The 15,001-nt window shown below is 38.6% G+C and overlaps 1 protein-coding gene across 4 annotated transcripts in view; it reads right to left on the reverse strand.

Moving 5' to 3' along the window:
• The window catches only part of ODAD2 (outer dynein arm docking complex subunit 2), a 199,285-nt gene that overhangs the window by 10,863 nt on the left and 173,421 nt on the right, over positions 1-15,001 (reverse strand). For 3 of the 4 annotated variants that reach the window (XM_042991290.1, XM_042991291.1, XM_042991293.1), the window contains one exon: positions 10,993-11,091. In XM_042991290.1, the coding sequence (XP_042847224.1) occupies positions 10,993-11,091 (99 nt within the window). Of the gene's footprint in view, positions 1-10,635; positions 11,092-15,001 lie in introns of those variants that run through there. The other variant, XM_042991292.1, reaches the window with a different exon arrangement.

Genomic DNA, 15,001 nt, shown 5'->3' on the forward strand with positions numbered 1-15,001 from the left:
CATCCAGGGAAATCTGTCTGAGCTCCGCGGGGCTCACAAGCAGAAATCTGTGGAACTGAGAAGATGGACCACAAGTCTTGGCTAGAGCACATCAGTCTCTCACATTTCTCTGATGCATTCACAACACTCATAGGCAGAGAAGGAAAAAAGACTGTCCTTTTACACCTTCAAGTTTGTTGTTTTAGCTCATAATTAGTTCAGATTAAGAGAATAACCCAAATAAATTGACCTCAGAGATTACAATGTGTTAGCTTGTCTTCTGTTTTATTTTTATATATATTTTTAATGCTTATTTATTTTGAAGAGAGAGAGAGTCAGAGCATGACTAGGGGAGGGGCAGAGAAGGAGACACAGAATCCAAAGCAGACTCCAGGCTCTGAGCTGTCAGCACAGAGCCCGACGCGAGGCTCGAACCCATGAACTGTGAGATCATGACCTGAGCCGAAGTCGGCCACTCAACTGACTAAGGCACTCAGGCGCCCTACTTGTCTTTTGTTTTAAATCAACATCCGCAGCTGTTTGTTGCTTCAAACAAGGCAGTAGAACTAAGATGCAACCTTAATGTTATACACCTTGCAAGTGAAGGTTGGAAACAACCACCACAGCTTTAAGAAGTGATACATTTCCTTCAAGGCAAAACCTGGGTCTAACCGTGAGATCCTCCGGATGTGTGCACAGCACTCAAGCAAGACGAGGGTCGGGTGGCGGTACCGTCTCTCTGCAGTGGAGAGGTATAAAGCAGGAGGGAAAAGTGTGCAAAATCAGACAGCAGCATACGTAAGCAGTCAGGAAACCAGTCTTCTGTCTTTACAGGCCTCTTTTTATGTAAGTTTGGTTTGCGTCCACCATGCAAATTGCACAAATTCTCATGGCAGCTCCCACCCAAGAAAGAGTTCTGACGGTCCCGGCACAAACCTTTCCAGGGCCTTCAGCCTCCTTTTCTCGCTCAAAGTAAAGTATTGTACACAGTAGTTGCAGAAAAGTCACCCTTGCCCCTTAGCACAACCTAAACATCACACAGTGGAACTTTTAGGAGAGCTGTGCTCATTTTTTTAGGCCATTTTGGTACTATTAGTGGCACAGTTGCAAGACCTTACTATTTTTCCAAAAGTAGGACCATACCTTCTTAAATGCTTAATTTGCACTCACTGAATCACACACGGGGAGAACTTGGCTCATTCCGAATTTAAAATATACTGGAACCTACTGAAGCAGCCTGAGGGGATTCTTTGTCTATGAGTCAGTGACTGTGAAGCTGGTGGAATGCTTATGGAACAGAGTTCCTTCTAGAGAGACTGTGTGAGTGTATCTCAAGTCCACTGACTTTACTGGTAAGGATGCCCCAAACCACCTCCTCTATTATAGATTTGGTTAGGTTTTAAAAATAACTGTACCCAATTCAGCAATTCCACTCCTGTGTATATACCCAAAAGAACTCAGAGCAAGGAACTGAATGGATATTTGTACAGCCATGTTCATAGCAGTGTTATTTACAATAGCCAAACAATGGAAACAACCCCGAGTGCCCATTAGTGGGTGAACGGATAAACAAAATGTGGTCTATAAATATAGTGGAAATTCTGATACGTGCTACAACATGGATAAACCTTGAACACAGAAGCCCAAATACTGTATGACTCCACTCACATGAGGTTCCTAGAGTGGTCAGATTCAGAGACACAAAGGAGAATGGTGATTCCCAGGGCTGGGGAAGGGAGGAGAATGGGGAATTACTGTTTAATGGATACAGAGTTTCAGTTTGGGATTCTGCAGGAGGATGGTGGTGATGTTACACAACAATGTGAACGAACTTAATGACACTAAACTGTACATAGAAAAATGGATAAACTGGTAAATTTTAGGTTATGTGTATTTTACCACAATAAAAAACATTTAAATATAATTGTACCCAAGGGGCGCCTGGATGGCTCAGTCGGTTAAGCATCTGACTCTTGATTTCAGTTCAGGTCATGATCCCATGGTTTGTGGGTTGAGCCCCATGCTGGGCTCCACACTATGGGGAGCCTTCTTGGGATTCTCTCTCTCCCACTCTCTGCCCCTCCCACCTCTCAAAATAAATAGATAAACTTTATTTTAAAAAAGAAAAAAAATAATTGTACCCAAAATATAATGCTGACTACAGCCTTCTAGATGAATTGCACCAAAATTCATACAAATTTGAATTTAAAGAGTCATCATGCCAATAGAAAGAGCATGCCTCTGAGAGATCAGGAGGGAAAAAAAGCACCCACACAAGATGGCTGATGGTCTGGCATAACTCAAAGAAATAATGAAAGTTCGTGTAAATTAAAGCAACAATACTGATCAAAGAAACCCCTTAACCTAACCAAGTGGATAGACTAAAACTCATCCAACATGGCACCCCTTGGCTATATAATGACTACTGAGCCCTTGAATTGTGGCTGGTCTGAACTGAATTGTGCTATAAGTGTAAAACACACATCAACTTCAAAGATTTAGTGAAAAATAAAATGTATCTCAATAATTTTTATATTGATTAATGTTTAAATGATAATATTTTGGATGCTTTGGGTTAAACATATTAAAATTAATTTCATCTGTTTTCTTTTAACATTTTTTAATAGAGATACCAGAAATTTTATTTTACTTATGTTTATGTATTTGTTACTTTTTAAAAACTTTTAAAAAATAGGTATTTGTTAAAAAATTTTTGTTTATTTATTATTTATTTATTTTGTTTATTTTTGAGAGAGAGAGAGAGAGAGAGAGACAGTGTGAGTGGGGGAGGGGCAGAGAGAGAAGGAGAGAGAATCCCAAGCAGGCTTCACAGTCAGTGCAGAGCCCAACGCAGGGCTCAAAATCACGAAACTGCAAGATTATGACCTGAGCTGAAACCAAGAGTCAGATGCTTAACCGACTGAGCCATCCAGGTGTCCCTGTATTTATTACCTTTTTAAATGTTTATAAGTAATAATCTCTACACCCAATACGGGGCTGGAACAAATGACCTGGAGATCAAGAGTTGCAGACTCTTCTGACTGAGCCAGCCAGGTGTCCCTGTATTTGTTACTTTTTTATTGAGATATAATTGACATACATTTATTAGTTTCAGGTCTGCAACATGATGATCCATATTCGTATATATTGTGAAATGATCACCTCAGTAAGTCTTCTTAACATCCATCACCATACATAGTTACAAAAATTTTCTTATGATAATTTTAAGATCTTCTCTCATAGCAACTTTCAAATATACAATACAGTAGTCTTAACTATAGTCCCTATGTTGTACAGTCCCTATGTTGTACTTATTTATTTTATAAATGGAAGTTTGTGCCTTTTGACTCCCTTTATCCATTTTATCCACCCCTTCCCTCTGTTTCTGGGAACCACCAATCTGGTCTCTGTATCTGTGAACTTGGGTTTTTGTTTTGTTGTTTAGAGCCCACATATAAGTGAGAACATACAGTATTTGTCTTTCTCCATCTGTCTTGCTTCACTTAGCATAATGGCCTCAAGGTCCATCCATATTGTCACATATGGCAAGATTTCATTGTTGTTGTTGTTTTTTATGAGTGAATAGTACACACACACACACACACACACACACACACACACACACACCATTTTCTTTATCCATTCATCCATCAGTGGACAACTTAAGTTGGTTCCATATCTTGGCTATTATAAATAATGCTGAAATGAACATGGGGGTGTGTATATCTTTTTGAATTGGTGTTCTTGTTTTCTTCAGATAAACACCAAGAGGTGTTAGTTCTAATTTTTAGAACCACCAAAGCATGTGCACCAATTTATATTTCCACCAAACAGCACATAAGGTTTCCCTTTACATTCTCACCAATATGTTGTCTTTTTGATATTAGCCATTCTGACAGGTGTAAGCTGATATCTCATTGTGGTTTTGATTTGCATTTGCCTGATAGTCATGTTGAGCAGAATAATAAAAAATACACAGTTGCTTGCCTTTTTTTCTGATGGGACAGCACTATTCTGGGGGCACTTCGTAGTATAACAGAATAGAGAGAGAGTTCATTTCATGATCGTGGATCATGTTACTTTTAAGACTTTGTCAGTTCTGCCAATTTTTTCTTAACATTTTCTTCTGATACTTGTTCCTTTCTATTCCTATTCCCTAGTCTTGGCCCCCTGCAGCTTTAAACTAGATCCTATATAACAAATGATTATTGGTTTCATTTCCTCTCCTATAATCTATTCACTGTACTCCTACCGATTAACTTTTAGGAAACCTTTGTGTAGATTTTTTTTCCTATGCTCAAAACCCAATGATTACAGTCTGGGGAGTTTGTAGATTCTGGGTTTCCCAGAGATTCCTAATCAGTAGGTGGGGTGGGGCCCAGACTTTGCATTTTAACAGGTACCCCAGACTGTCTTACACAGGAGGTCCGAGGAACAATGATATGTAGGACTAAGCTCAGATTCCTCAAAGTAATTTTCAAGGCTCTTTTTACCTTCATAATCTGGTTAGTCCAATCTGTCTGAGGGAGAATGGGAAGCAACCATTACCTAGAGAACGTCTGGAAGAAAACAGGCTTCTGTCCTGAGAAGCTTTGATACATGCTTTACTGAGGCCAGTGATTTGGTCCTAAAGATGTTTCCAGCGCTGCTATTCCATGACCCTACACTTACCGTTATGATTATCTACAACTTCAGAGTAATTTTTCCAAGCTTCTGTCTGAATTTGAGGAAGTCAATCTCTTCAGTACTGCACTTTATAGTGCTGATATCATAACATGAATCTACATAGACCAAGATAGTTTTGACATGTGCCCTTTTACACAAATTGTTCTCTTTGATTTTCTATTGAGTAGCTCCAGGCATCTTTAGGGATACAAGTATCAGGATTTAATCAAATAAGCTCTCATTCCAATAGATAAAGATTATGGTGCTGCAGACTTGTGAACCATATCTAGTTCACAGAATCATTTTGAGTTTTCTGCATGTTTGCTGTTGCTGACTGTGTCTCATAAAAATTTGTATGTTGAAGCCCTAATCTCCAGTCTCAAAATTTGGAGACAGCCTTTTAAGGAGGTAATTAAGGTTAAGTGAGGTCATAAGGGTGGGGTCTAATCCCACTGGACTAGCGTCCTTATAAGATGAGGAAGAAACACAGAGACTGGTCTCTCTTTGCATGCACACAGAGGAAAGGCCATATGAGGACACACAGAAAGAAGGCATCTGTCTGAAAGCCAGAAAGGCCTCATCAGAAACCAACCTGCTGGCAGCTTGATCTTGGACTTCTAGCCTCTAGAACTGTGAGAAAATAAATGTCTGATGTTTAAGCCACTCAGTCTGTGGTGTTCTGTTACGGCAGCCCTAGCAGACTGATACAATAGCCAATATTTAAAATTTGGGAGGTTGCCTGTAAAAATCTGAATTTCTTTTGAGAAGTTGTAAGATTGGCAACATCTGGCTAGAGATGAGGACTAATTTGTCTGCATTCTCTAGTTTTCCAGTCTCCAAGAATCCCTTTCTCTCCCAGACATGAAGACTAAAGGTCAGTAACCAATTGTGTTACTATTATTTTATTTTTTATCATTTAAAAAAAAATCCAGTATAATTAACATACAGAGTTTCATTAGTTTCAGGTGTACAATATAGTGATCCAACACTTCCATACATTACCTGGTGCTCATCATGACAAGTGCACTCCTTAATCCCATCACCTATTTCCCCCATTCACTCACCCACCTCATGCCAATATTATTTTAAAAACAACAACATATCTAGCTCATTCTGCTCATTTATGTTACTTGCCTAGCCCTTGTGAACACTTAGCTTTATAATCACTAATGTAACATATCTACTGACAAAGGTCAGTTTTCTTTCCAGTAATGCAAAAGGATTTCCATTTAACTACCCACACTCTCTCTGAACTTCATTTTTGATATATGGTCATTCTCTGTAAGCAACCCAACCAGCTATAGATTCTTCAAGTTTCTATGAACCATACTGATATCACTAATATACCTTTCAATCATTAAAATAAATTGGGACATAAATCTAAAATAATGACAAATCTTAACTCTGAACATCATGAGCCAATTATGTAATTTGCAAAGGATGACTTTTTATCAACTAATAAATCAGGGTGGCATGAACTGGCAGAAGAAAATCTCCCTTTGGTCTTGACAGATGCAAATAAAGAATAAATTACTTTTACTTGAAAACTTGAAAATAATGGGTTGGGAGTATAAGGATTCCATATGTTACATGATTTCAAGTCAGCCATGACAGTTGTGCATCGAAACCATTGAAATGCTAACTTTACATCTTGCATTTATAGAAATTAAAGCATAAACCATTTTAAGAGGCAGAATAGGTAATAACCATTTGTCAGAGAAAGCAGGAACAGAAACTGGAGACACGGAGATTTGAGTGGAGAGAGAAAAGGAAACCAATTACTGAAAGGCAAGAAAATTTAATCTAAAATTTGAGCATAAAAGAATAGCACACAGAAGGGAAGACCAGAAGTCTATGATAGGGTATTGTATTTACTTATTGGTGGGCACAATTTTGTTGGGACTGTGTTTCTATTGGATTTATTCAAGCAAAATATATTAGTAAATCACAGTATTGTTCATCTTAGGTATCTATAATGAAGTAGACAACTGAATGGGTCAAAATCATTCTTTTCAAAACAACAACATTTTATGAAGCAATCTATCAGTGACCTTTTGAGTTACTTCATTTGTTGGCTTCCTATGTGCTTGGGACTAGAATTCATTTGCTTAGTTTACAGAAACCAAATAACAAAATGTTCATAACTTACTACGGGCCACCCCAGCATGTATCAGTTATACTGTACTGTTGATTAGGTATAGTTGAAAGCTATTGCAAATGTTCATTTTGAAGATTATAAATATTTCAATAGTGGTTTAGATGTTGTTGAAGCTACAATTCTTTTTTTGTCAAAACAACAACAACAACAATCCTGCTCATTTATTTTATCTATGGATTGTGTATACCATTTGTTAACTGAGGACCTCTCTTTTAAAGTTAGTATTAGGAAGAATGTCTGCCTTAGAAGTTTCCAAATAACAAAAAAGTAAAATTCATTGGGAGTGTCTTTAGGGAAAAAAAGTCATTCATGTTAATCGTGAACAGATTAGAAAACACAGATGAGCAAAGAGAAAACAAAAATCATTCGTATTGCACCATTCAGATATAATCATTTGTTTTATCACAGTTTGGTGTATTTAAGTTGTGTCTTCTTCTGTTGTGACTAGCTGCATGTATATAATTTTCTAAAAATGTGCTCACACTGTATATACTGCTTCAGAACCTGCTTTCCAATTTAACAATATTTTACAAAAGGCTTTCTATGTCATTAACTAGCATTCTATAACATGTTTTCATTGTATTGCTAGACCATCATTGAATTAACCAAAGTTTTTCCTAACATTTGTACCATTAAAAACAATGATGTGGTGAATACTCTTGTAGAATAACTGTTGGGCACAATCCCAAAGGCACACAAAGTTATGATGCTTTTGGTATGCATTGCCAAATTTCCCTGGCAGTATGATTGTGCCCATTTAGACAGACCCTAGTATGATATGAGATTATCTGAGATTATCAGTACAATTCTGTACTTATTGTATCATATCGTATTGTATTTTTTTAAGTAGGCTTCACACCCAGCACAGAGCCCAGTGTAGGGGCTTGAACTCATGACTCTGAGATTAAGACCTGAGCTGAATCACTTGGGGCGCCTGGGTGGCTCAGTCGGTTAAGCGTCCGACTTCAACTCAGGTCCCGATCTCGTGGTCTGTGAGTTCGAGCCCCGTGTCGGGCTCTGGGCTGACGGCTCAGAGCCTGGAGCCTGCTTCAGATTCTGTCTCCCTCTCTCTCTGCCCCTCCCCGTTCATGCTCTGTCTCTCTCTGTCTGAAAAATAAATAAACATTAAAAAAAAATTAAAAAAAAAAAAGACCTGAGCTGGGATGGAGTCAGACACTTAACCGACTAAGCCTCCCAGGTGCCCCTCTTCTGTATTTTAAATGAGATCACAAGTAGGAAGTACTTAATACAGTCCTCGACATATTAGTATTATGTACGATTTGGTTCTCTTTCTGCTCCAGTCTCACTGAGGGACAGAATTCTACTTTCTACATTTGAGTACATGAGAAAGTGGTTTTTTGGGGGGCATTTAGTGCATATGAGGCAGGGAGGTTCTTAAGTGGGTTTCCTTATTGTTTTCACTGAATTATAGGAATAAACATAGCCTATTTCATTCCCAAGTCTTCTGTGGGATGAGATTAAACATCTTGAGTTAATTTGGACTGTGAAATGATCTTTTAAACCTAATCCCATTAGGTAAAAGAAAAAGAAGAGATTTATTCAACCATCTCAGTTGTCTGCTTATCAACAACTGAGATTCTCATTTTCCTAAATGGAAATAAACTTTCTGAGTATTTTGGATCTAGTGTCTCAATTCCATGCAAATGCCTTAGAGAGTATCAAAGTAACAGGATTTACAGTGCCACCCCCTAAGAAAACCAACCTTCTGTTAACTGTCAGAACCTAGGAAAGTTTGAAAAAGAAACCAGTTATTTCTAATGCAAGTGATCCTGATAGTAGCGAAAGAGCATTCACTAAGGACAGCAGACTGATCATGGCAGGGATTTCTAGAAGGAAGCCCTGCAAACCATAGACAGTGGGAGATCAAAGAGTATCTACTTAAAATTCCTTCCACCTTAAACTCCTTTCAAACAGAAACAGCTGGCTATCACCAAGAGTATATTGGATTCCCAGGATGTCCTGGGAAAGAATAAAACCTAAAAAAAAAAAAAAAAAAAAAAAAAAAAAAAGAAAAAAAAAAAGAACTGTTGCTGAAAACTTATAAGGAATTAATGTTGCCAGGTTTAAATAGCAGAAAATAAATACAACACAAAAAACACTTACCAAAAACTAATGAAAAAAAAACAAAAAAACAAAAAACCACGAGTGCCATTGCAGCATGTAGTGGCAAAGAAATGGTGTGACTGTCCCCATGTTTGTTCTCTGATAGCTGTGAGCACTTTCACTCTCTTTGACATTTTCCTAGTAAGATCAGAGTTTTCTGTTAATGACATTTCATACACACGCATACACACACAGAGTCAAAAACTGACCCTTAAATTCAGCTTCTCATTTGTAGTACCTAAGGATACCAACTTCCGGGAGTTTAAGAATTTAAAAAAATTCTTAGGAACATACAAGATGATTTTCATGTTAATTTCCTTTATCTGTTTCCAAGTGCTTAGCTTCTTTAAAAATGCTTAGCTTCTTCATTTTTTAAAGTGGCACTGTTGCTTTTCTTTTACGTATTATTAACCATAAAACATGAAAACCTCCAGCTTTCTTCTATCAAGCATAGCATAAAGGAACAATCCTTCTTTACCATCACTCATCCAACATTTTTTGTGTTGCAATTGTTTACCTGGTACTTCCCTTCACTCCTAGGACCCACTAAATCCAAGAATAACTTGAAATCCTAAGGCAGTGGTGAAAGCTTCCTTTAGTAAAAATGGAATAACGTTATTTGTTCTCTATAGCTGTCATAATCCATGATTTCTAGAGGTATTTTGAATGTTTGTGAAGCACAGCCCAACGGCAACTTTAACATTAGAAGCGTGTTGATAGTTGAAGAATTTACACTTTTATTTAAATTCAGTTCTTAGTTGGCATCATTAATAGCATTGCCTTGTTCCTATTATCTTCTTTTATAACCTCCTCTGAAAAGCAGGGAAGATGAGCTGGTGTTTTAAAAACCTCAAAATTCTCAGAAACTTCTTTTTACCAGAGAATCTATCACTAGTATAATTTTTCATCCTGTACAGGCTTTTCATTTCATACAAATTATTTGCATTTAATTCAATTAGGTTTATGATCTTCTCCCAATTATGATGAACATAGATAGTACTTAATACTTTTTTAAGAAAACAGCCTAGCCTGCTCTTCAAAGAATTAACTGACACTGCCGGTTTATGGAGCTGGTGCATACAAAGCTATTTTCCTGGCTAGTATGAGATGCTTGGGACAGTTAGTTCCCAAACATTTCAGCACACCAAGGTTACTTATGCGATTCTTTTAAGTGACCTCTCATGTTTCCACAACCTGATAAAATGCTATTAATCTTTTGTGGCCACCTTTTAAAAAAGTACTTCGTGTGCTACAAATGAGTTCAGAAATTTCAAGCTATTTATGTGAAGTAACAGTATCCTTACAGCAGCGTAAATTAATTCTTCAATAAAAGTGTTGGTCAGTCCTATGAGGGAAATAAAACGTATAATTGTTTATGCTTTGTAAGCCCCAAAGTAAAAATCCTGCTCATTGCTTGTGTTTCTGTGATTTGCATTATCTGGTGTGGTGACAGTTACACATGATCTTCTCCGATGTTTGATCGTATTTAGGAGAAATCTGGAATGACCTCAGGATGCTCTCTCAGGTCCTGCTGCTCAAATCTAAATTCTGTTTAATAACAGTTCGCGAAATCACCACGTCTCCCTAGAGCTCTCGCGTGGGTTGCAAGTGATCAAACAGACAACACCATAATGACGGGGCAGTGAGATAGGTTTAACAGAAAGGGAATTCTAAAGACATTCAGGAATGGCTGTAAAACTGCACACCAGGAAGGCCATACCTTTTATTAAAATCATCACAAATACAAAAATCTCACTGAAATAGGTTTATGTACCGTATACATATATTCTCCAATTCCTGGAAAATTATCACAAACTTATTGGCTTTACATTTCATTACATGGCATATCCCTAAAATGTTAAATAGAACAAAAATATCTATGCAGTTTTTGGATGGAGAGCACCCTTTGCTATTTTTAATTCCTGTCTTTTCATCCAGACATTTATCTGTTTGTAAAGGATTTGCTAATAAATGTTCTAGGCTTCCTGGCCATGGGACTGCTATGTTCTCTGTCATGTAAAATTTGGTAGCTTATAATGTTTGTTCACATTTCAAGTGTATCTTGCCTTTTCTGTAGCAAGAGCCAGTCTGCGGATGTTGGATATACAACCAGCTGCGGCTTCCTGGAGGTCCTGGTCAGTGGATCCAACCATATCCAGCAGAAGCTGTCACATGTAAAAGAGAGGAGGGATCATCAGGGAAATACAAATCAAAACCACACTCAGATATCACCTCACGCCAGTCAGAGTGGCCAAATGAACAAATCAGGAAACTGTAGATGCTGGAGAGGATGTGGAGAAATGGGAACCCTCTTGCACTGTTGGTGGGAATGCAAATTGGTGCAACCACTCTGGAAAACAGTGTGGAGGTTCCTCAAAAAATTAAAAATAGACCTACCCTGTGACCCAGCAATAGCACTGCTAGGAATTTACCCAAGGGATACAGGAGTACTGATGCATAGGGGCACTTGTACCCCAATGTTTATAGCAGCACTCTCAACAATAGCCAAACTATGGAAAGAGCCTAAATGTCCATCAGCTGATGAATGGATAAAGAAATTGTGGTTTATATACACAATGGAGTACTACGTGGCAATGAGAAAGAATGAAATATGGCCCTTTGTAGCAACATGGATGGAACTGGAGAGTGTGATGCTAAGTGAAATAAGCCATACAGAGAAAGACAGATACCATATGTTTTCACTCTTATGTGGATCCTGAGAAACTTAACAGAAACCCATGGGGGAGGGGAAGGAAGAAAAAAAGAGGTTAGAGTGGAAGAGAGCCAAAGCATAAGAGACTCTTAAAAACTGAGAACAAACTGAGGGTTGATGGGGGGTGGGAGGGAGGGGAGGGTGGGTGATGGGTATTGAGGAGGGCACCTTTTGGGATGAGCACTGGGTGTTGTATGGAGACCAATTTGACAATAAACTTCATATATGGAAAAAAAAAAGAGGAGGGAAAGGGAAGCAAGTATAAAACCATTAATCTCAAGGCATAAAGTTAGGCTTTGGAAGCAACTTTAAATATTAAATGTTTTTTAAAGTCACAAAAAAGAAAGAAAGAAAGAAAGAAAGAAAGAAAGAAAGAAAGAAAGAAAGAAAGAAAGAAAAAGTACAAGAAATTCCATTTAGGCAAATGCAATTATAAATGCTGCTTCACCAGAGGCAGGGATTTCTCATGAAATGCTCACCATAGCTATTTTCTGGAGCCAAACTGGACCGGTTACTGCCTCCTCCATTTGGTCATTTAACCTCTATAAATTCTGCTTTAAAATTTCTGTTGCATTCGTTCTGGCTTTTCTGCCTCCAAGGAGCCATAGCACACCATGCCTAGACTATTAGTGTGTACCCTTAGGTTTAATTTCTCTGCATTCCAACCCATCGGATCATGTCACAACCTAATTATGTCAATCCCCTAACTGCACCGACTCCCAGTGCTAAATAACTAGGGCCCAGTCTGTTAACTTGTCCTTCAAAGGACTTTTGTGCTCTGGCCTCAGTTTACCTTTCTAGCCATTCATCTTTCTCCTGCTCCATCTCCAAGGGCACACGCTTCCTCATTTCTTTTGTCTTGCTTGATGCCATCCCTGTACCTAAAAGGCTGACTTTCTAAATTTTATCTATCTTTCATTACCCAGTTAACTTTTCCACAAAGCCTCCATGATTTCCATCAAATAAAATGGCGTTTCTCCCCATCAGAACTCTCCTAGATGTCCCCAGGACATCTCCAAGATGTCCTGGCACCTGTACATCTTCTCTTTTAAACACATATTTGGATTATGTTTTCTGTCCTTCTTTAGGTTGTAAACTCTGAAACTTATAATTCCATATCATGTCTAATACATAGTAGATGCCAAATAAATGTCAAATAAATGAGTTAGAACTTTAAAAATATATCAGTTATGATTCCAGTGAGTAGTTCTGACAAAGGACTTGAAAATCTGAGCTGTATATTCTCTACACAGTAGTATGTGAGTACAAATAAATGTGGATAAGGACAGAAAATAGGGATGACTTGATAAACTAAGAAATACCATAAAGTATTATGAAACATCTTAAATATGGCAGGCTTAGGGGTTGGCTGTTATTCCCCAGGTAATAATAGAAGTTATTTAAAAACTTTTATCAGGAAAGTAGCATGGCCACATTTGTGTTGTAGAGAGATAACTCTCCTGGTACTGTACAGAACATGGACTATACAGAAAAGAAATGGAAGGGTTCTGCGATGCTTCAGGCCAGAGAGGATGAGGACTGAATACAGCAGGATGGAGGGGTGGGGTGGCCAGAATGAATTCAAGGGACGTTTGGGGGTTAAATCATTCAACAAATGGCCCAAGGATAACTAGTTATCCAAATAGAAGAAAATGAAAATGGTAATCTCATATCATACATAAACATCATGTCCAGGTAGATTAATGATTTAATTTTAAAAAATGTTTAATTGGAGAGCCTGGGTGGCTCAGCCAGTTGAGCGTCCATCTTTGGCTCAGATCATTATCTTTTGTGAGTTCGAGCCCCGCCCCACTTTGGGTTCTGTGCTGACAGCTTAGAGCCTGGAGCTTGCTTTGGATCCTGTGTCTCCCTCTCACTTTCTGCCCCTCCCCCACTCATACTCTGTCTCTGTCTCTCTCTCAAAAATACATTTTTTAAAATGCTAGTTTGTTTTTGAGAGAGACAGACAGAGAGTGCAAGCAGGGGAGGGGCAGAGAGAGAGCGAGACACAGAATCTGAAACAGGCTCCAGGCTCTGAGCTGTCAGCAAAGAGCCCGATGCGGGGCTTGAACTTGTGAACTGTGAGATCATGACCTGAGCTGAAACCAAGAGTCGGATGCTCGACTGACTGAGCCACCCAGGTGCCCATGGATTAATGATTTAAATAATAAAGAAAAAAATGTAAAAGATTTAGAAGGTTGTGGATGAGAAAACTCTGAACAAATTGAGGTATTGAAGGATGTTTGGCTTCTCAGGTCCTTGACCTCCTTGTTGTCCATGATCTTCACCACATTTCAGCCCCTTGTGTCCAGGGTCACCCATCTTTAACCTCTCCCTTCTACTGATTCCTTCCAATCATCATTTAAACCATGTCCCCATATTTTAACCTCCCTATTACCCTGCCCCCCCCCCACCACACTGACTCCTTTTTTTCTCTTCATTGCCAGATTTCTTTAAAGAGTTGTCTGGATTCATTGTCTCTAGTCTATTCAGTCTACTCCAGGTTGGCCTCTGCCTCAGCTCCCCACTGAAACAGCCCTCTCAAGGTCATCGAAAACTTTCATCTTGCAAAGAATAGACATTTTTGACTCCTCTTATTCAGCTCCTTAATAGTGTTTGATATAACTGACCATCTTCTCCTCTTTAAAATGGTCTATGCTATTGGCTTCTTATATCATACTGTCCTTGTATCCATTTGTCCTCACCTTCTTGCTCTTCAGTGATGGCTCTTTCTCCCCTTCCCCTCCATAAGTTGTTAGAGTTCCTTAGAACAAATTCCTCTTTTATCTTGTTTTCTCTCCCTTGAAGGTTTCTCTTTCACTATCTGCCTTCAAATATCATTTATCTGGAGCCATCTTCTCAACTTATGCCTCCACCTCAGAATCTTCTTCTGGAGAGCGCACTTCCTATCATCTTCTTAGACATCTCCACTAGGCAGTCTCACAACTATCTCAAACTTAATATATAGATGAAGTTTCTAATTTTTTTTTTCTGTGTAAACCCAGGTTCCCCCACCTCCCCAGTATTCTCCTGTGTCAGTGAAGATATCACCACCTAGTTTCTCAAACCAGAAATTTCCTCACCTTACACTCATTCCTACCTCATCTTCCCTGCACTCCATCCTACAATTATTGTATCTTTGTGATTCAACTGCCTACACTTATTCCAAAGTCATTCGCTTCTGTTGCCATTGTTACCACCCCTGTAAAGCCTAGAGCAGGTTCCCACTGTCCTTGCACACTCTCTTGCCTGGCCTGCAATCAATCAATGCAACACTGCATCCAGAGTAATGTCCTAAATTGTAAAGTTCACCAACAAGGGGCAAAATTCTAGAGAAACAAAGGGAATAAGACATGATCGAA

The sequence above is a fragment of the Panthera tigris genome, chromosome B4, assembly GCF_018350195.1.
Source record: "Panthera tigris isolate Pti1 chromosome B4, P.tigris_Pti1_mat1.1, whole genome shotgun sequence".
Lineage (NCBI taxonomy): Eukaryota > Metazoa > Chordata > Mammalia > Carnivora > Felidae > Panthera > Panthera tigris.